Source organism: Balaenoptera borealis (genome assembly GCF_965194805.1).
Source record: "Balaenoptera borealis genome assembly, chromosome: 15".
NCBI classification, from domain to species: Eukaryota; Metazoa; Chordata; class Mammalia; order Artiodactyla; family Balaenopteridae; genus Balaenoptera; species Balaenoptera borealis.
Window position 1 is genome coordinate 37618704 of NC_138871.1, and position 22556 is coordinate 37641259.

Sequence of the window (22556 nt, forward strand, 5' to 3'; positions counted from 1 at the left end):
TTAATAGTCATTCATAATTATAAGTAAAAAGAGGACCTGTTTGTTCCTTCTTTCCATTCCTTTCCTCTTCCTTCCACTATGTCATCCTAGGCACCTGTGCACAACCTGCCACAGCTACGCCCTTGTACCTAACGAGAATTTCTTTTGCTGTAGTTTTTGCAGAATTTCCAGTCAGAGTCTGAACTAAGTATTAAAAATACTACAGCAGAGAGAGAAAATTATTCTTATATAAGATTAGGGTAAAATATATTTGTGTTATCTGAGCTTCTTTATGTGATGCTCTACCACAAAAATAAAAGTATATGATACATCACAGAATTTTCCCTCAAATGTAAATTTTACAGCTTTTTGTTTTTTATTGGTATGTCATCTATGGCGAACAGTGTGTTCACAACTTTCCTTGACTTAATCTCTCTCTGTCATTTTCAGGGTCAATGAAGACATGAAATTAACTGACTTAGAGCTGGGAAAGCTGGCAAATAATGTCCAGGAGTTATTATATAGTGCCTCAGATATATGCCATGATCGAGCCGTCAAATTTCTCATGTCAAGAGCAAAGGTTAGTTGTTTTGATAAACTTTAGATATTTTATACATAGTAACATTATTTTAAAGATCTGGAATATATCCTCGCTTGTGTCCCTATTCCACATAATGTATATTTTTAACACTTAATAAGGTACTGGTGTGGTCTATTAAGGAGGTGTTGAAATGCAAAATAATCCAAATAAAAGAAATAGAAAAAGTTAAGCATGCTTTTCAAATAAATGATTAAAAGACTTATTTTGAAATATAGTACCTTAATAATTAATTTGAAATTAATCTGCTGTTTTTATACATATATATGTGTATACCTAGCCAAACAATTTATTAAGAAAATTAGTTGTACTCCAATAGTATGAAAATTGTATAGTATGACCTGAATTTATTTGAGCTACTGTATTACAAAGGGATCAGAATAAAATTTAGACATCTTCAACTTTTTATGCTTGATTTCTGGGACTAAAGTATTGGGAAATTTCATTTAAAATTGTTTTAAAATAATTTTTAGGAATTAATACAACTATTATAAAAACAATTAATTAATATTAATATTTGTTTAAGTTGGTTTTATAGCTCATCCATATTTGGTGTTAGTACTAACTCTCATGATTTTTGTGTTATCTTTAAAATTTAGGATGGTTTTCTTGAGAAACTAAATTCCACAGAATTCATAACACTTTCCAGATTAATGGAAACGTTCATTTTAGAAACTGAACAGATCTGTGGAAGAAAAAGCATGTCATTACTTGGAGCACTTCAGAGCCAAGCTAATAAATTTGTAAACAGGTTTCATGAAGAGAGAAAAACCAAACTCAGGTATTATTACCATGTCCATTCTGTTCTTCATTTTTTTTCCCTTTTCTTTACAAAACACAATTATATTTAAAAGAGGAAACTTCATTAATTGGCCAGTTAAAACCCCTGACAGATTTTTTTCTTTTTAATTAAAGACAGATTGTGGAATTAAAATCACATTTCTTGGCTTTTGAAAGTGGAGTTAGAATGTTTAGTTCCATTAAAGTACTTACCAGGAAGATCCTAATAGATTGACTTTTCCTTTCCCACTCAAAGTGAAGTTAATTATGTTTTACCACTCTTCCTGACTAGGCTAAGAGACATAAAAAGAGAAATATTTTCTGAAACTATTCATACTGTTTATGAATGATTTCAGTTTATTAAGGTGTTCAGCACTTTTTAAAGTCTTACGTACTAACAACAGGTAATGGCCATGATTATTTAAAAACTCAATACCTTGTATTGCATGGGCTCTACTTGAATTTAACTAAGATACATGTAGTCTTAAATATATAACAAAAGTCTTATATACTCACCCAGGTCTTCCTTTTCTTTTCACCCAAGGAGATTATTAAAGTTTATCTTCCTTTCTTTTTACTTTTGAATAGCCTCCTCTTAGACAATGAGCGCTGGAAGCAAGCTGATGTTCCCGCAGAATTTCAGGATCTTGTTGATTCTATAGCAGATGGAAAGATTGCTTTACCTGAAAAAAAATCAGGGGGTATGTGTACTCTTTCACACACTCTCTTTCAATTTTATATTGTTTGTTCATTTTGTAGGAGTGCTTAATATTTCTTTAATTGATAGTGCCTCTTGGGAAGCTTAGAACTAATACTGCCAGCTTAGTAAGTAGTTGATTGGAAAAGTATGTGGTAATTTATAATAATAATTTCAGATATTTATTGAGTATTAACCATATCCAGACACTGGACCAAGTGCTTTACATGCATTACTCCAGTTTACCCTCACAACAACCTATAATAAAGATACTATTTATACCTTGTTTAATAGTGAGGAGGCATGAGGCTTCCAGGGATTAAGGAATTTGGTACAAATAAAGATCTGGGATTTGAAACCAACTTTATATAATTTCATAGCTATGTTCTTAACCACTGTACCATATTGTTTAGAGACATGTATTCTTTTATTGGACACTAGTATGCTTCTACTATGTGTCAGATGTTGAGACATAGGTAAGAGGTATAATTTTACTTTAAAAGGTCTAAGTCTGATGAAAAATATATTTATTATCAATCACAAGTAATGTAGTAGTGATATGATAGAGAAAACCAAAATATAAAGAACTGTAGAATAAGAAAACTATGAAGGAGACTACAAAGGAAGGGCAGAGAGGTAGGACAATCCAGAAAAACACAGAAGTTACAAAATGAGAGTTTCAAGAAGAAAATTGTCATTTGTATCAAATGTCAATTGGGTTTCTTATGAAAGACATGCAGTGGCTAGAGATATTTTTGTGTATCAGTTAAAGTGGAGTTATCATGTGTTAATAATATAAATTTATGTACAGCTCATCCTGTAATACCAGATTTGAAATTATGAAGTTCTTGAATAATTTTTAAAGTGTTTTTTTTGTTGTTGTTGTTTTTAATAAATTTTTATTTATTTATTTATTTATTTTTGACTGTGTTGGGTCTTCGTTGCTGAGCACGGGCTTTCTCTAGTTGGGGCGAGCGGGCATTTCTCTTCGTTGCGGTGTGCAGGCATCTCATTGTGGTGGCTTCTCTTGTTGCAGAGCACGGGCTCTAGGCACGCGGGCTTCAGTAGTTGTGGCTCGTGGGCTCTATAGAGCAGGCTCAGTAGCTGTGGCGCACGGGCTTAGTTGCTCCGCGTCATGTGGGATCTTCCTGGACCAGTGCTCCAACCCGTGTCCCCTGCAATGGCAGGTGGATTCTTAACCAATGTACCATCAGGGTAGTCCATATACCCTGCTTCTGTCTTTTGTTTTCCTCTGAGAAAGAAGAAAGGATATGCTATTAGAAATCCATTAACATTTTACTAGTTCATGCAGAGTTAAGGATCCTTGGTTATTATTCATGCACCCATCATCTATTTATTGAGTTACTAGCTACTTAGCTAGGCATTGGGGAGATGAAGTTTAATGGATAGCAGTTAATATTAATTTGGTGCTTACCTGATGCTAGACAGTTTTTTCTAAGCACTTTACATTGTTATCTCATTTACAGATCCATGAGCTAGACAGTGTTAGTATTCCCATTTAACAAATATGGAAACTGAGGCACAAAGAGGTTAAGCAACATGCCTAAGGTTACCTGGCTTGGAAGTGGTACAGCTGGGATCCAACTGCAGGCAGACTGACTTTAGGGCCCTTCCTCTTAACTACTGTGCTAAGCCATTTCTCTGCAGTATTGAGAATTGGTTAAGACACAACCCCTGTCCTCAAAAAACTTAATCTGACATACAGAGTGAATTGTGATTAGAAATTATATCACACTGAATTTCTTTCCTTGAGAGAGATGAGGAAGTAGATATTTAATGTCTTAGAACAAAAGGATTTGAAGCTTAGGGAAGCATGATGACTTACTTGCGCATGGTAATCTGTTTAATTTGGCTGATTCAGGACAGTAATCCAGTCCACTGTTCTTTTCACCTCAGTATGCTGAATTTTGTTTTTTAATGATAAGAAATACCACATGCTGAAAATAAAGTAACTTTTGGATTAAAATCTTGAAAAGTAATACATAATCTCTCCATTGAATTTAGGAATTAAGTTGTACTCTAAGGGTTATAATAAAGAAAAGATAACCAGTTGAAATGCTAGTTCTGCCTTTCCCAACTAATAACATTCTTTTTCCTTTACTTCTTATCGATCATCTGCCATGTGCCAGACCTAGAGGATAGCCAGTTCGTAAGCATTATCTCTTTCAGTAACAACACTGAAAGGTAGATATTGTTGTCCATGTCTAATGGATACAGATACTGAGATTCAAAATAAGTAATTGGCCTAGTCTTGCATCCAGTAATTGGCAGTACTGGAATTCAAATCCAGATTTCTCTGATTCCAAATGCAGTATACTTTATTTACTTTGTGCTGAATTGTTTCCCAAGAAGTAGATTTATTTGCAGAAATGAGATAGTTTCAGGCCCTGAATAGGAACTTTTTCAGTTTTTTCCAGTTTAAATTTTTTATCCAATATTTTGTTTCATCTTATACCCATGTCTCTTTATTCGCTTTACTCTCTAGCTACAGAAGAAAGGAAACCAGCTGAAGTTCTCATTGTCGAGGGACAACAGTATGCTGTTGTTGGGTGAGTGACACGTTTTTCTTCATTAGTTGAATCAAGTATTTAAAACATAGGTCTTTTAGTTACCCCTTGATGTGAATTGGAAATTTTGGATTAACAATTGTAAATCTTACAAAGAATTTTGAAGAAATTTTATGGATTCCTTTTTATTTTTCTATATCTTGTAGTATTCTTTATCCATTAGGACTACACTGGCTTAACAAAAAAAGGGGTTGGTTGATTTTTCTCATGTAACAAGAACCTAGAGGTACATAATCCAAGGGTGCTATAGTGGCTCCATGATGTTATAAGTGTCTCAAGCTCCTTCTGTCTTTTTTTCTTGCAACTTTTTTAGTGTGTAGTATACAGCATAGTAGTTGAAATTGTGAGCTCTGGAGTCAGACTGCTTAGGTTTGAGTCCCAGCAGCTCTGTTACTTTGTGGCCTTGGGCAAGTTACTCTGTACGCCTCAGTTTCCTTATTTATAAAACAAAATGTGGATAATAGTACTATACTTAGAATTATTGTGAAATTAAACAGGTAATTCATGTAAAGAATCTAGTACAGTTCTAGTACCTAACAAGAAGTTGATAGTTGTTGGTAGTTATTTCCATTATCATCATTTGTCATTAGGTCTTTTACCAAAAACAGTATTTCAAATTCAAGTTAACTAAGAAAAATATAAATTCCAGTGTTGTTTGTCTAGTACTATATGCCTTTTATTAAATGGGTAGTTAAGATAATATCTTCACATACTTTAATTTTAATAACACTTCATAGTTTAGATATTTTCATATATATGATCTCATTTGATCTCTACAACCATGTTGTACAATAGACATTTCAGGGATTATTGTTCCCTTTCTACAGTTAAGAGAATTGGAGCTTAGAAGTTTAAGTAGTTAATATAAAATTACCCAAATGGAGCCAGAATTAGAATAAAAATCTAGCTCCCAATATCTACACCAGAATTCTTTTTCACTTTTCTTCTTTGTTTCTTGTCACTAAGTAAGTCTTTTCTGAAACAGCCATCCCTTCCAGGAAGAATGAATGATCCTCTCTGTAACTCTCTGTGCCTCTCTCATGGCACTTTCTGGTTAGTCTCTGAATTCCTCAAAGATGGGGATCATATCTTACCATTTTAATTTTTCTTAGCACCTAATAAGCACTCAAATAGTGTGTATAGAATTTATGCTTTTTCTCAACCTGTATATTATCCAAAACTCTGAAGTGCACCCATTGTAAGCTAAAGCTTCCATTCCTTTCTTCTCTGGAGTTCTTTTCCATTTCTGGTGGGACAGAGCTTTTTTCAACCTCCCTATAATCTTAGTCCTTCAATCTAATCATGATTTCTTTCCTTAATTACCCATTGCAGTTGGCCCTCTATATCCATGGGTTCCACATCCAACCAACCAGGATGCAGAACCCATGGATATAGAGGGAAGACGTTACTACACCATTTTATATAAAGGACTTGAGCATGCATGGTTTTTGGTATCCACACGATGTCCTGGAACCAATCCCCTGTGGATACCGAGGAAGGACTGTGTCTTGTTACTCTTCCCTTGCTTGATGGAAATGGTCCCCTCTAGCTATCTGGCTTTCTTGCTCTTTAGGCAAAGAGGCTTCTGCCAAAAAACTGAACTCCCTGGCTAAAGGTGGAGTATTATATCTTCAGAGAGAAAATTACAAAAGATAAGCAATGGACTCCTGCCCAGTAAAGCAGACTCTAGGACTATGCATGGAGAGTAATATGTGGTCTGACAATTAAGCTGTTATAAAGGCTAGATACTCTCCTTCTTGAATCACTGCTCTCTTCAGACTTCATAAAACATTAGTTTACATGGATCACTCATTTCTGAGGATCTCATTGAATTTAGATGTGCTGTAATGAATGGCTCTTTCTCCCTTAGTTTCAACCTTATTTAACCTCTCAGTAGTGCCTCTTTTCAGCTTATGACATGTCCTGATAATGAGCTGATAACTTTCTCATCTTTGGAGAAGCTTTTGTGATTTACAAATAAACTTCTTAGAAGATATATTGTTCTTAGAAGCCACAGTTTCTCTTTCATCTCACTAAGAAAATCTAGACTAGGTTCTCTTCATTAATTCAACATTTATGAGGACCTACTACCTAATCAGAAACACTGGTTAAGCTTTTTTCAGTGTTTCTAAATTGGCCAAGGAATGGGATACCTGCCTTATGGAAGAGACTTACCTTAGTGTGAATGTCACACAGAGAGTGATGTGCTCACAACACAAAATTTAAGGAGGTACCCTTTCTCAGTGTCATGCAAGTGATTACCTTGCAATTGCACAACCCTGAAATTGAGTGCCTCCTTAATTTTACACTCTAGGGATTTTCTGTTGCCTTACCCTAGTGCCTACGCCTACTCTGTTGCACTTATAGGTAAAACACATAATTTAACAGTTGCCAAGATCAGTATTGATTTTTATATGCCAAATCAGTTTGATTTTTCTTGTTTTGAGTGTCTACTGGGTCATCTTTCTTTTTTTGTAGAACCGTATTGCTGTTGATAAGAATTATCCTTGAATATTGCCAGTGTGTGGATAATATCCCATCTGTTACTACTGACATGCTCACTCGTCTATCAGATTTATTGAAGGTGTGTATGATTTCACTCCTATGGAAAAAATAGTTGGAAGAGGTAATTCATTAGGGCGTGAGTAATCTTCCAACTCTAAGACATTTCAAGGTTAAGCTATCTTTAAGACATTAATTTTGTGACATTTGATTGTGGTTGAACACAACATGTTATTTGAAGGAGGCCACCTGCTTCCTTCTCACTCCACATTTGGTGATTCCTCATTACACCCATAGAGTTGTTAATGATATCGGAGACAGGAGATGATTTGTTCGTTAGGTGCTGAACATGACTGAGGCCACTTAGGTCAAAAAACCTGGACTGGTTTCAAATGTGCATGGAAGGAATTCACTGAACTTTACAAAATTCATCTCACTAAGGTTAGAGATTTTTCTTAAATCATTATTTCAGAACCATTGATGTAAAATGAAACTGTGGTGATAGTGTTATTCAGCCATTTCATATTAACAGATATTTTAAACTGCTAGCCTAGAGAAAAGGCTTTATTTTTTTCAAATACCTAATCTATCAATTAATTCTGTCCCAAAATTAAGTTGTCATATTTTAGTCCAGAAAGATTTTGTTACCCTTTCGAAAGTAGGACTATCCAATTAGAATGACTGAAACAACTAGTTTTGTGAATGCCAATTAAATATTAATTTCTGAACAACTGATTTTTAGAATTTCTCAACTTTTTCCCTACCAGACTGTAAATATTATCATTTGGGAACACCCCTTGCCTTTGTTTTGTTTTGTTTTGTCATTACATAAACAGATCCTAATTGCTCCTACTAGAAAAACTCATTTGGTCCTTAAATGAGAGGAAAGAGGAATGTATTTTTAGAATTAACACATTGCCAGCATATAAAGAATAGTTTTTAATAAATTGTTGGTTTGTTTTTTTTTCTTCCTTTGTTAGTACTTCAATTCAAGAAGTTGCCAGTTAGTTCTTGGAGCTGGTGCACTGCAAGTTGTTGGACTAAAAACAATAACTACAAAAAATTTGGGTATGGATTTTTGTATTTAATTCACATGCTGAGGCATTACAGTGATGTCACTATACTTATGTTTTATTATACCTGATGTTTTTATGCCTCTAACTAAAGCCTCTAAAAGTAGCAATGTCACTTTCTTATGTATTGCCATAACTGAAAAATAACTTCTGGGGAAATGTTATGAGGAATTTTCACTCCAATAAATATAAGTTACTAGAAAGTTGCACTATTGTAAAAAAAATGTTAAAATGTAATATGTATGAAGTACGTATGTATATATGGGGTGAAAGGTGTCTGAATGTCAGAAGAGAATCGGTTGTCCCATTAGCTTCCTCATGCCAGTACTACTCACAACTTGAGTCCATTGGAAAAGCAGCATAATTCATTACATCATTCAGTACCAAATGATTTTCTTAAACAAAAAATATGAAATATGTTGCTTTCTGTTACTGTGTTCTTCATTTATGTAATAAACTGGGGTCTGTATAAAATTAATTGATATTTTTTACATAATTTGATAGGTAATTAAATACCTTAAATACCAGCTAATACCTTTTTTTTTCTCCACGATATGTCTGCCTCCCGGATCTTCAGCTCTTTCTTCACGCTGTTTGCAGTTAATCGTGCACTACATTCCTGTGATCAGGGCTCATTTTGAAGCTCGACTGCAGCCTAAGCAGTATAGTATGCTTAGGCATTTTGATCATATCACTAAGGTACCTTTCCATGTATTTTCTACTGGAGTTTCATAAATTTAACTCCTTAATTGTTAAGTATTTTAGATGTGTCCGAGGGACTTTAAAATACAACGTTATTTCTCATTACAGGACTACCATGACCACATAGCTGAAATATCAGCTAAGCTTGTAGCGATAATGGATAGCTTATTTGACAAGCTGTTATCTAAGGTAATAATTTACGGAAATTATTAGGCTTTGTTTGAAAGCGTTGTGACTTTTCACAGTTGTCTAACAAATCAAAACTGTTCCGAGTTTAGGGAAAAACTCAAATGTTCAGATCACCCAAATAGTTGATATTCATTTCCTAAGGGACTTGGGGGTAGGGGTGGGGGAAGATGATTTCAACGATGATAGAAACCCTATGTAGAAGTAATTTTATATTAGCTGCATTGAAAATTATGTATCTTCAAAGCATATTTTAGTCTGAAAGCCTTCCAGAGACAGAATTGAGAAAATAAACGTTAAATTATTTGTGGTAAAGTGTGTTATTTTATTTTCCAGGCTAAGAAGGTAGAGCCTGAGGTGCTCTCTTATTTCCGTCATAGATATTCAATTTCAGTACTTGTTTCTTATTTGCTTCCCATTCCACATAAGTCATTAAAAGGAGCACTGTTTTCCAAAAAATTCTTAATTGCACTCGGAGGGTATCTTCAGAAAAATGTCACTTAATCAGCCCTAGTCACTTTTGCCCTATCCCTCACTCTTTCCTTTCCCTCAATTATTCAGTACATGTCTTAGAGAGAAAGCAGAAATCTCATACCTTGAAAGTTTGAAGGTTTATTTAGTTTATACTTTTGCCCCAGAGTATTTTTAGAGTAATCTTATAAAGCAAGACCCTTTGATATGCTTTTCCTTCTACTTGGATCCTTCAGATTCTGAAATGGCAAGAGCAGTAGGCACATAAAAATTATAAAAAGGCAAGATAAAGTGGTGCCCATTCACACCCAAATCTTTGAAGTTGACAGTGAGAAGGAGTGATTGGAAAATAAGATTGCATTTGTTTAATGTTAAGTTCTCAAACATTTTGGTCATAGGACCCTCTTTACATTCTTAAAAATAATTGAGGACCCCAAAGAGATTTTTTTATGCAAATATACTTATCAGTAAGTACCATATTAGAAATTAAAACTAAAAAAAAATTTAAAACACAAGAATACATAAACACACGTTTGATTAGCCTTCAGAATGACATCACAGGTCATCTAAAAATCCCCACCATTCAATCATGAGAGACCGAAAGTGAATAATACTAATCTTAGTATTATTATGAAAATGGTTTTTACCTCACATATTCCCTGAAAGAGCCTCTGACTCCCAGGTGTCCCCAGACCACACTTTGAGAACCTCTGACGTAGTTAGTATATAGTATAGATGTTTTATGCTTCTCTTTTAAGAAGCTTAAGGAATTTATAGTTATGTGCAAACATACCTATGTTATGTTATGCCTTCTAAGTTTCTAGTTTTGTATGGAGAAAAATGATTGGTTAGAAATTCTCTGTTTTCTTCATGGTTGCCAAGTACAAGCTAAATGCAAAAGCAGTTCTATTCCACCAGTTTCCTTTTTGATACATGACATTCTTCTGTGTACCAGAAGTCAATGAATAATGCACTGTGACTACCCTCAAGAAGTTTATCATCTAACAAGGCAGAGGACTTAACACCTAATAATGTGTAGAGTAAGGTAAATGTTAAATAGTGAAGCTAGTAATAAGCTGGGGAATAGAATGAAGCAAAACCAAAAAAGTGCTGGTACTCTTAAAACCTTGACTTTTTTCTATCATGTTGGTCATCCAAAGTCTATGAACAAGAATTGGGACTATGGCTAGACTTTTTCCTGTGACAATTCATTGCATTCTTTTTTCTCTCTTTCTTTCTTTTTGGTAAAGAAAAATAAAGAAAATTATTTAGTGAGCTTCCCATATATTTATCACCTATATTTAACAGTCATTAACATTTTTCTTTTTTTGCTAAAATATTTTGTAGTTAATTTGAGGCACTATAATATTTCATCCCTAAATACCTGGGTATATATTTCTAAAAACTAGGGAGGGATACTTTTTAATATAATCACTACTATATCACACCTAACAAAATTACACATTGCATTTGGTTATCATATCTCTTAACTCTTTTATAAATTTCAAACACCTCCCTCCCCATTTTTTATGTCATTTTTTTAATGTCAAGAGTGTGCCTAGACATTTGCAACTTAGTGTTTTCTCTGCTACCTTCCTCACTGATGACTTCTCCTGTTACCCTGACATGTTACATTTTCCCTGTATTATCAAGTCTCTCTTTACCACTCCCTGCCCTACTTGCTTCCATGGGTTGCCCAGGAGTTTGGCTCACTGATGACTTCTCCTGTTACCCTGACATGTTACATTTTCCCTGTATTATCAAGTCTCTCTTTACCACTCCCTGCCCTACTTGCTTCCATGGGTTGCCCAGGAGTTTGGCCCTGTTTTTAATTCACACTAAAATAGCAGACAGTGTTTGATTTGAGTTAGTCTCACAATTTTTAGCTTTTCACTTTCTTATCAGGAATTTTAATTTGGGGAAAGGAGAATAACACAGTAATAAAATATAGGCTGATTCTAAGAAGCTAATAAACAAGGGTACCTTTCCTTGGGTAGAATGAAACATTAACATCTAATTGTACTACTGGCTAGACTAATATCCCAGCCACCATTCATTCATTCATTGAGTTAAATCGTGTTAGGTTAACAGTGATACACAAGAGTGAAGAAGCCTTTGATCTTGTCCTCATATAGTAAAATATCTAGTAGGATAATTATATCAATAACTATAACAGGAGGTAGATTAAAGTATCGTAAGTAAGGAATTGATTCAGTGCTATTGGAGCTTTTAATGTTTTGAAAGAGATGGTTGTCAGCTGGGGAGGGAGATCTGGGAAAGCTTTATGGATGAGGCATGCATATAAGTTTTGCTTTTAAAGATAGATACAATTAGAGCAAATGAAGTTGAAGCGAAGAGATACTCTGAGGTAACAGCATGAACAGACATGTTGGTAGGAATCCTAAGAAGGAAGTTTAGTGTTGGGTTTTGGAGTCAGGTAGACCTAAGTTCAAATTCCATGTTTGTCACACATTAGTCACTGAAGAACCTTGGGCAAATTATTAATCTCCTTAAGCCTCAGTTCCTATCTCTAAATGAGGATAATAATAAAGCCTTGTAAACTTGTAGTGAAGATTTATGAGATAATATATGTGGAGCACTTTTCTTTTATCATGTATCTGACTATAGCCAGTTCCAATAAATGTTGACTGCTAATGCTTTTGCTGTTGTTATTAATAATAACAAAGGTAAGTAATTCCATTTAGCTAATGTATTAGGGTGGGTAAACCCAGGAGTGGGAGATATGTTGGAAAGATAGTGGAGAGCTTTGACTACCAATGGAAAGCTAAGCAATTTAAGTCAAGTTTATGGAGGTATAATTTACATTCAGTAAAATTCATCCTTTCTAAGTATATAATTTGATGGATTTTAACATGTATATGTAGTAGAACTACCACAATCAAGATATAGAACAATTCTATCACTGTTGGCATTTTTGCAGTTAATCCTTTCCTGACATCCCCAAACCATGACAACCACTGATCTGATTTTCTTCCATATAGTTTTGCCTTTTCCAGAATGTCCTATAAATGGAATTATACAGAATGTAACCTCTTGTCCCAAGTTCCTTTCATTTAGCATAACACTTTTGAAATTCATGGATGTTATAGCAGGTGTTAATGGCTTGTTCATTTTTATTATAGGGTGATATCGATTGTATGGATGTACTACTATTTGTTTATCCATTCATCAATTGATAGATGTTTGGGTTTTCTCCAGTTTCTGGCTGTTATGAATAATGCCACTATATACATTCAGGGCACATCTTTGTGTGGACATGTGTTTTCATTTCTTTTGTGTAAATACCTTGGAATATATTGATGGTGGCATAGAAATGTAAAACTTTATAAAAAACTGCCGAATTATTTTCCAAAGTGACTATACAATTTTATATTCTACTTGTGATGTACAAGAGTTCTAGGTACTCTTTATCTTCACCAGCACCTTCTATTGTCTCTCTGTTTTTTAATGTTAGTCTTCTAGTAGGTCTGTATTAAGTGATATCTCATTGTGGTTTTAATTTATATAATGACCAATAGGTTGAATATCTTTTCATGTGTTAGTTTGCCATCCATACTTTTTCTCTGGCAAAATGTTCAAAATTTTTTTGCTCATTTTTAAAAATTGGGTTATCTTCTTATTGAGTTTTAAGAGTTCTTTATATATCCTAGATACAAGTCCTTTATCAAGTAAGTATTTTCTCCCAGTCTATGGCTTACCTTTTCATTTTCTTAAGTGTCTTAAAAAGAGCAGTTTTTAACTTTGGTGAACTCCAGTTTATCAGTTTTTTCTTTTATTATTCATGCTTCTTGTGTCTTATCCCAATAACTTTTTGTCACCCAAGTTACAAAGATAATTTCCAGTGTTTTCTTCTAGAAGCGCTATTGTTTTAGGTTTTATATATAAGTCCATGATCCATTTTTAGTTGATTTTTTCATATAGTGTGAAGTATGAGTCAATGTTCATTTTTTTGGATAGTTCCAACACCTTTTGTTGAAAAGACTGTCCTTTCTCTATTGATACCTTTGTTGAAAAATCAGTCGACTATTTTTGTGTGGCTCTATTTTTGGACTCTCTATTCTGTTTTATTGATTTATATGTCTGTCTTTACACTAGTAACACACTGTCTTAACTACTGTAGCATTATTATAAGTCTTGAAATTAGGTAATGTGAGTCCTTGGAGGTGGAGCCTTCTCAGTGTTTTCACTCCTCCTCCAATTGTACCCAGCCTCTGCTTTGATTGGTGTAGGATCCTGGGCTTAAGATGTTTTTCTCCCTTTCCTCAGAACCAGGCATGTTTTGTTTCTACCCCTCACACAGTGGCCTTGGGGACGAAAGAGTCCCTTCTCAGTGACTTAAGGTTTTTGCCCTGTATACAAGGAGGGTTTGGGGGAGTGGGTGGTATTTGTTCCTTTTCCCTGGTGGCAGCCAGTCACCTCCTGCTTGCCTGTGTTACTGAGAGTGACTCTCTATGGTCTCCTGCCCTGACCCCAGTGTTGCTTGTGAGCACCTGCTAGAGACCCATGGAGAGCTTGTGAGTGGAAACTTCCCTTGTAGCTAGGGTTCTCTCTTATTGTGAACATATGCTAGTCTATTTGGCCTTTGGGAAATTATTAAAATGTTAGTTGTTTTCTTATTTGCTTCTAGGGTGGTCACCTCTTCTTCCTATGCTTTGCTGAAAGTGATTCCTGTGTCCCGTCCCTCCTCAGGGGGCCTTGTTACTCTTTGGAATTTGTTCCCTTGGATCCTGTAACCTCTATTCTCTGATAGGTTCAAGAAATGTTATGGTCTTATAAATTATTCCCATTTTTTTCTTGTGGTTAGGGTAGTAATGACATTCTCTTGCAGCTTTCTAAATTTTAAACAGAAACAGAACCCAAAAGTTTTTAAACTAATGAATCACTTGATTAGAATTGTATTGGGTTGACCAAAAAGTTCATTTGGGTTTTTCCGTAACATCATATGGGAAAACCCGAACGACCTTTTTGGCCAACCCAATACTTTAGAAGGGTTAATCAGATAGTATGTGGAATGGATTTGAGGTGTTGCGGCATGTCCTCTATTTGGAATACTTTCACTTAATTTTTTTCCTTTGAAGCCTCAGCAGCCTGAGTGTGCTCCTAGAAAGCCATCTCTGCTGTCACCTAAATGTTCTTCACCCCTGTTCCTGTAGAATGTAGTGTCCACTTTCTGGAACACCAACGAACTTTTCGACAGCCAGCTCCCCAAAGGGACTATCTCTGTTTCATCTTTGTACACTTCAGCTGACACGTTTGTTCAAGCACGCACATACACTCTTACACATATGTACATACCTATGTGCATTTACACACACATATGTACATACATACATATACACATCCAGGAAAATATTTATTCAGAGCTTACTATGTGCCAGGAAGTTTTATTAAGTGTTTGTTGAAGTAATATCTGGATTTGTTAAAATGCTATATTTTTTCAGATGAGAAGTACTGAGGCCTCACCTAGGGTGGGGTTTCTCAACAAAGACAATTTTGTCCCCAGAGGACATTCAGAAATGTTGGGAACATTTTTGGTTGTCACAACTTAGAGTGGGATGATACTGGCAACTAGTGAGTAGAGACCAGGGATGCCGCTGAACATCCTACAATACACAGGACAACCCTCACAGCAAAAAATTATCTAGCCCAAAATGTCAGTAGTATAGAGGTTGAGAAATTCTGACCTAGAGTACTAACTAATGTGTAAAATAATATGAAAGTATATTTGATGGGACTTAGTCACTGATTCAATACAAGGAAACAAGGAAAAGAAGGAATAAAAACTGAGTTGGAGATTTCAGGGCTGTGTGATCAGGAGGATTATAATACCAGTAAAAGTAATTGAAACAGGTAAGAGGAGCAGGTTTGGGAAAGCTCATGGTAAATTCAGTTATGGATTGGAACATGTAACAAATGTGTGACTTAATAAAATGGTTCAGAACTAGAGATATATTAGAAGTTATGAGACTGAACGATGTTGATGAGAGAAAAATGAGGAAGATAAGGGGGTATTAATGTTAAAGTAGCTTTGCACTTAGGAGACAGGAGATAGAAGAAGGGGAAGGTTAGGAGGGGAGGAACCGGGAAAGCATTGTACTGCACCAGGATAGTGTTTCAAGTGTGAAATTCTGTGAAATACTGCAGAGCAGTGAGGAAGGGAAACTAGAAAAGTTACTAAATTTGGAAATTAGGACCTCCTTAGTGATTTTTCCAGAGAGAAGTTTCAGAAGATTGTTAATGGCAGAGGGAAGGTAGTTTGGGTGGTGGCAAGAACAAAACTTTAAGGGTTGAGAATAAAGAAGTACAGTATCAAGTTTAAGTGACTGAAGAAACGTGTGGTGAAGGTCAGATGGAAAGGATAGTATCTTGAGGGAAAGCAATGATGAAGGAAGGTTTTGGGGGTATGCTAGTTTCATGGGGCTGCCATAACAGATTCCCACAGACTGAGTGGCTTATAACACATTTATTCTCTTGTAGTTCTGGAGGATAGAAGTGTCCCTAGACCATGCTCCCTCTGAAGGCTCTAATAAAGAATCCTTCCCTGCCTCTTTCTAGCTTCAGGTGCTTGCTATCAGTTGTTGGCATTCCTTGGCTTGTAGATGCATCACTTCAATCTCTGCCTCTGTCTTCACGTGGTCATCTTCCCTCTGTGTTTCTCTGTGTCTAAATTTCCCTCTTCTTTCTTTTATAAAAACACCAGTCAGTGGATTTAGGACCCACTCTAATCCACTATGACCTTATGAGGCTCTAAGTGAACATGAATTTGGGGAAGCAATTATTCAACCCAGGACAGGGGGATAGTTAAGATAAGGCGATATTACCACAGTGAGATATTACTTCATACCCACTAGGATGCTAAAATAAAAAAGACAATAACAAGTGTTGGTGAGGATATGGAGAAATTGGAACCCTTATATGCTGCTGGGTGGGATTGTAAAGTGGTACAGCCACTGTGGAAAACATTTTGGCATTTCCTCAAAAGGTTGAACATGGAGTTACCATATGATCCAGTAATTCCACTTCTGGGTATATACCCAAGAGAATTGATAACATTTGTCTACACAGAAATCTGTACATGAATGTTCATGGCATTATTATTCATAATAGCCCAAAAGTAGAAATAACCCAAATGTCCATTAATTGCTGATTGGATAAACTATGGTATATTCATGCAATGGAATATCATGCAGCCATAAAAAAGATGAGGTACTGATACATGCTGCAACATGGATGAACCTTGAAAGCATGCTAAGTGAAAGAAGCCAGTCACAAAAAGCCACAGATTGTATGATTCCATTTCTAGAGATTAGTAGTTGCCAGGTGCTGAGGGGAGGGGGGAACGGGGCATGCCTGCTAATGGGTATGGGGTTTCTTCTTGGGGTGATGAAAATGTTTGGAAATTAGTGGTGATGGTTGTATAACTAAGAGTTTACTAAAAAAAAGTTAATTGTACACTTTAAAGGGGTGAATTTTATGGTATGTGAATTATATCTTAAAACTTATTAATAAAAAAGATAAGGGGATGTTTGATATATCTCTAGGCTGAAGAGAGACAAACCCTTGAGTGGTCATGACTTTGCTTGGTCCAGTCACACGGTGACTTCCACATGGTTCTGCTGCAGCAGTATATTGGAACTCATCATTTTAATAAACTATATAAGATTAGTGCATCTAAAATATAATTATTTAGCCCAAATTTGTCTTATAAATGAAAATGATATATAATTTAAGCTGTGAATTCTAAAATGTGGGCCAAAAGATGATTATCTAAATCATATCAGTATACTGTTCCAGATGTAAGAATAGTAAGTGAATTTACCTAATTTAAAATTTTCAGTACAGATCATTGAAAAAGTCTTCTCTTTTTTATTATTATTATTTTAAATTTATTTTATTTATTATTTTTGGCTGCATTGGGTCTTCATTGCTACGCTCAGGCTTTCTCTAGTTGTGGCGAGCAGGGGCTACTCTTTGTTGCGGTGCACGGGCTTCTCATTGTGGTGGCTCCTCTTGTTGTGGAGCATGGGCTCTAGGCGTGCGGGCTTCAGTAGTTATGGTGCGGGCTTCAGTAGTTGTGGCTTGTGGGCTCTAGAGTGCAGGCTCAGTAGTTGTGGCGCACAGGCTTAGTTGCTCCACGGCATGTGGGATCTTCCTGGACCAGGGCTTGAACCTGTGTCCCCTGCATTGGCAGGCGGATTCTTAACCACTGCGCCACCAGGGAAGCCTGAAAAAGTCTTCTCTTAACCTTAGGGTAAATATGATTACTATATTGGCCCACCTGCAAAGAAAAAGAACATTTTAATTCTACCAGTTATATTGATTTCAGATATGATCATGTTGAACGCATTCTTAAAATCATGTTTAAAAAATAATCTGTTAATTTGGAGGGCCTACTTTAATGATTCATTATCGTATTTTGAGCCAGAATAGTAGCTAACATTTTTTGAGTATTTACTTGGTATCAAGCACTAGTTTGAGTTCTTATGAGCCATCTTTTAAAATCCTCACAGCACGCCCTTTGAGATATAGAGAAATATCTCACCCAATATAGAGAAGTAACTCACCCCATCTCACATAGCTAAGAATTTTAAGAGTTGGGATTTGAACCCAAGCAGTCCATCTTAAGAAGGGAAGCCGCCTATGTTCTTAGCCACTAAATTATGCTGGCTCTCTCAAAATAGATTAGGATTTTTAATGAAAAGTTTTTGAGATTTGCATGAGTAGCACAGATCACAGTTGAAGAGTTAGATGTATAGGGGTAGAAAATATATGTTTTAGGGAACAGTGGGGACAATATGCAATCCAGAGGACATGAATATAATTCTCATTATTTTTCCCTGCCAGTATGAAGTGAAAGCTCCCGTTCCTTCTGCCTGTTTCAGGAATATTTGTAAGCAAATGGCAAAAATGCATGAAGCTATATTTGATCTCCTTCCAGAAGAACAAACACAAGTGAGTAGTAATTCCTAAAACTATTATATATAACATAAAATGCATGCAGAATTGGAGTGTTTTTATTATGTACTTTTGGCACAGTTAAGCTTAGTTCGTATTCCAGTATGATTATTATTATTTTTTCCAGTTGTTATATTGACTTGATTTCAGAGTGCTCCTTGCCCTGACAGGCCAGAGCAATAGTAGCTTTGCTAGTGTAGTGTAGTCAGCCATTCTAAAAAGCAGATTTTCATTTGTCCATTGGGTCATCAGAGGTCCCAGATTCTACTGGCATCATTTATTACATTATTAGTTTGAAAATCAGGATTAGCATTTATCAATGAATAGTAGAATATGTTACTCACTGTGATTATAATCCAAATTGGATAGGGGAGGAATTAGTGATAGACTTAATAATGAGATGACATATAAAGTAACTCAATCAGTATGCCTTAACATTAATATTTGTTAGATCAGCATAAATGATGTGTAGTAGGCACAGATCAGGAAAAATAGCAAAATGGGTAGTCTTTGGCACCTCTTACTTTTGAAGTATCCACCCTCTGTCTCTACTGTCTTCCCTACACTATTATCAGAGTTCTCTTCACTTTTCGGTGACATTCCTACCCGTGACTTCCCTCAATTCCCTCGCCTAGTACTTTAAATGTTCCAGTACTTCTTTTTTTCCAGTCTTCTTTACCCACCTTAGTTTGTTCCCTTTATACCAGGTGATCTCATTCAAGTCTAATTGTAGAATGATATAATGTTCTAATTAGTGCAAGCCTAGTTGTTACATGACTAATGATCTTAGCTTTCACTGGGATTTCTGCTATTTAGACAAGTTTCTTATCAATATTTCAGTTTGTCTCTAATTGGTTGAGTGCTTGGAAATGGTATTTGGGAGCAGAGAGTAGCTTTTTCAGTGTCTCTTCCCTGCTCTTGCACCTGCTGGTCTCCTTTCCCATGCCACCTCAGACTTCCATCCTATACTAGCTATTACCATTTTTTCATGCTTCCCTAGGTTTTCATTAATCATACCATCTTTATGATTAAATATCATCCAGCGCCTTTGGGGCTGTCTGAGGACTGAGGAGGAGCCTTGAGATATGGAGCACCCACTAGGGTCTCTTCTTCCTTTCTCGGTCTTCCTAGCCAAGCCATCCTTTTCATTCCACATGTAAGATCCCCCACCTCTGACATTCTGACCTTCTGGACTTGCCATTTGAGTTCTAATTCTAGAACAAGGCTTAGGCAGGTCCAGAAGCTGGGTATGTAGGTATTTCATGTATTTTTATCTGCATCATCATTTAAAGGGAACTCTTGTCAAGCTGGGCACAAATTATAGATTTTATGTCATTATTGTCACTTGAGTACCAGTAATTCCATAAAACTTTTCCATAGATGACTTTATATATTTTTTCCCATGGGAAATATATTTCACAAAATTGTTTCCATAGATTAATTGTATATAATTTCAGGTCAGGCATTTTCCAAAGAAGTATTGCATTAAAAATCTGCATATGAAGCAATAAAATACTTCCAAGTAATTGGGAAGGATAACGGTAGCCTTGCCTTTACCATTGTGACTTTTTTCTCTATCAAGTTCCTAGTTAACATTGATACATTGCAGAATTCTCCATCTCTTTTTATTCTTTTTACCTGTATGGTTGATCCCATTTACACATGCCAGAGGATTTCTACTAAGGGGCAAAAGGCAGTGATAAGCCATATCACTAAAAGAAGTACTACTGAAAAGAGCAAAAAGAGCTTTTATCCAACTAAGGAGAAAAACTATACTGAAATAGCAATTAAATACTTTCAGAGGAGCATTTTAAAAGTATATGCCAAAGCAAAAGGTTTTTTAAGTTTTTCTGCAAATAATAGTGATTACTTACTTACGTCTTCTATGTCAATAGAGCTTTAAGAAACTGAGTTTTATTTCTTTTCCAGATGTTATTTTTAAGAATTAATGCAAGTTACAAACTCCACTTGAAAAAGCAATTATCTCACTTAAATGTGATAAATGATGGAGGACCTCAAAATGGGTATGTTTTCAACATGTTTTTACCCCATACTCCCATATTGAACTGTTTGATTGGTTTTTATTCATTATGCTGTCCTTTTCCACTATAATCTTGCCAGGGCCCCAGACTGTAAAATCAGCAAACTTTTGCCTTTTTTTCCCTCTGTGGAGGTGATGTATATCTATATCTATCTGTGATAAAGTGTTTTATAGATGGTGAATTAGCTAACTAACCTTATATGTCCATTTTGAGGCAGTGTACATTAGTAGCACCTCCTTAAGTCACCCAGTAGTCTTCACCTATCCAGACAGAACTCAAAGTCCTACTTTGTATGACCGTGAGAAAGTCACTTAACTTCTGTGCCTTATTTATAAAATGAGAACCATAAAATCTGCCTTAATTCCTTCACAGGTTTACAAAAAATAAGTGTATACATATTTTATTGTAAGCCATTGAACAAATTGTATGTATTATTGGCGAAATAGATTTAGAATCAGAAAACTTGGGTTAAGTTCTGCCACTTACTAGCTCTATAACTGGGCCAATCACTTACCCTGCGTCTTAATATTTTTAGATTTAAAAATAGGGATGATAAAAAGTTCTGTCACAGAATTTTTGTTAAGAGCAATGTAGATAAAGATATGGGTTTAAAGATTATACAAAGTGCAAAGCACTGATCATGTAGGTACACCTTTATATGGTTTCTGTAGTGTGTTACCTGTTCCATGGATTAAGAATAGAATATTTTGTTCCCTTTTAAAGGAGTTTCAGGCTTAAGTTTCAAACTTATAGGAACAAATGTAAAAAACATCTTTTGGAGTCAGAAGTTGGCCCTACCCTTAAAAAGAAAAGAAGTACAGCTGACCCTTGAGCAAGAGGGGGATGGGGTGGGGGTTGGAGGTGCCGACCCTCCAGCAGTTGACAATCTGAGTATAACTTAGGGAGCTGGCCCTCCATATACAGGGCTCCTCTGTATCAACAATTCCACATCCACAGATTCAACCAGCTGCAGATCATGTAATGCTCTAGTATTTACTGTTTTAAAAAATCTGCGTATAAGTGGACCCACGCAGTTCAAACCTGTGTTGTTGGAGAGTACAATGAATTGATTTTGCACAAAACTATTTGGAAGCTTCAAACTGCTGAATTTGTCAGCCAGGCTGAATTTAAGAGTTTTACGCAAAAATCTGATTCTCTCTTTTGATTATTACCTGGTTCTTCTTTTTTTTTTAAAAAGAATTATTTATTTTCAAAAATTTCAAAGCCACAGAAAAGTTCAAAGACAGTATAGCAAATATCAAATATCTCTCAGAAACTATTCATACAAAGCTAATTAAAGGCCCATTCCACTCACACTTTTCTACTTTTATTCACATAACCAAATCTCGCCGGTTGGTTTTTCTCAGACCAGTAGTTCTGAAGCATCCAAGTTAATTCAGCACCTATTATTTTCTTTGTTAATAAAGCTATTTGGGGGTTGGTACCACCTTAGAGATCTTCGTTGCCACATACTTTTAAAGACACTAATACTGGGTAAGTCAAACTATGTCTTTGAGTGATCACTTGAAAGATATTTTCCCTGAAAATTTAGAGTCTAGCCAAAGACATAATAAACTACCTGCTTAAAAGGAATTTTTGTTCCTGAAATGGCTCTAAAGTTTTACCTTTTTTTTTCGAGGTGAAATTCACATAACATAAAATTAACCATTTTATAGTTAACCATTCAGTGGTCCTTAGTGCCTTCGCAGCTGCTACCTGGGTGCAACTGCCAGCTCTGTCTAGTTCCAAACATTTTACTACCCAAGAGGAAATCCCAGACCCATTAAGCAGTTGCTCCCTATTCCTTCTTCTCCCCAGTCCTGCACTTTTTCTTTTTAATGTGATTTTCTTTTTTCTCTATTTTAAGACATTTTAAAAATACAGAGACATATGGAGAATAATATTTGTATTCCTGTTACTTAGAATTGATCATTATTAACATGTGTCATTTTCACTTGAAAA

General features: G+C 35.5%; 1 protein-coding gene across 11 annotated transcripts in view; it reads left to right on the forward strand.

Moving 5' to 3' along the window:
- The window catches only part of VPS54 (VPS54 subunit of GARP complex), a 131841-nt gene that overhangs the window by 104080 nt on the left and 5205 nt on the right, over positions 1-22556 (forward strand). For 10 of the 11 annotated variants that reach the window (XR_014235100.1, XR_014235102.1, XR_014235103.1 and 7 more), the window contains 10 exons: positions 430-559; positions 1177-1358; positions 1946-2058; positions 4561-4624; positions 7121-7226; positions 8125-8212; positions 8795-8916; positions 9028-9108; positions 18442-18549; positions 20482-20576. Coding sequence is in view for 1 of the 11 variants with exons in the window: in XM_082358047.1 (XP_082214173.1) it covers positions 430-559; positions 1177-1358; positions 1946-2058; positions 4561-4624; positions 7121-7226; positions 8125-8212; positions 8795-8916; positions 9028-9108; positions 18442-18549; positions 20482-20576 (1089 nt within the window). In the remaining 10 variants the exon portion in view is untranslated. Of the gene's footprint in view, positions 1-429; positions 560-1176; positions 1359-1945; positions 2059-4560; positions 4625-7120; positions 7227-7484; positions 7586-8124; positions 8213-8794; positions 8917-9027; positions 9109-18441; positions 18550-20481; positions 20577-22556 lie in introns of those variants that run through there. The other variant, XR_014235101.1, reaches the window with a different exon arrangement.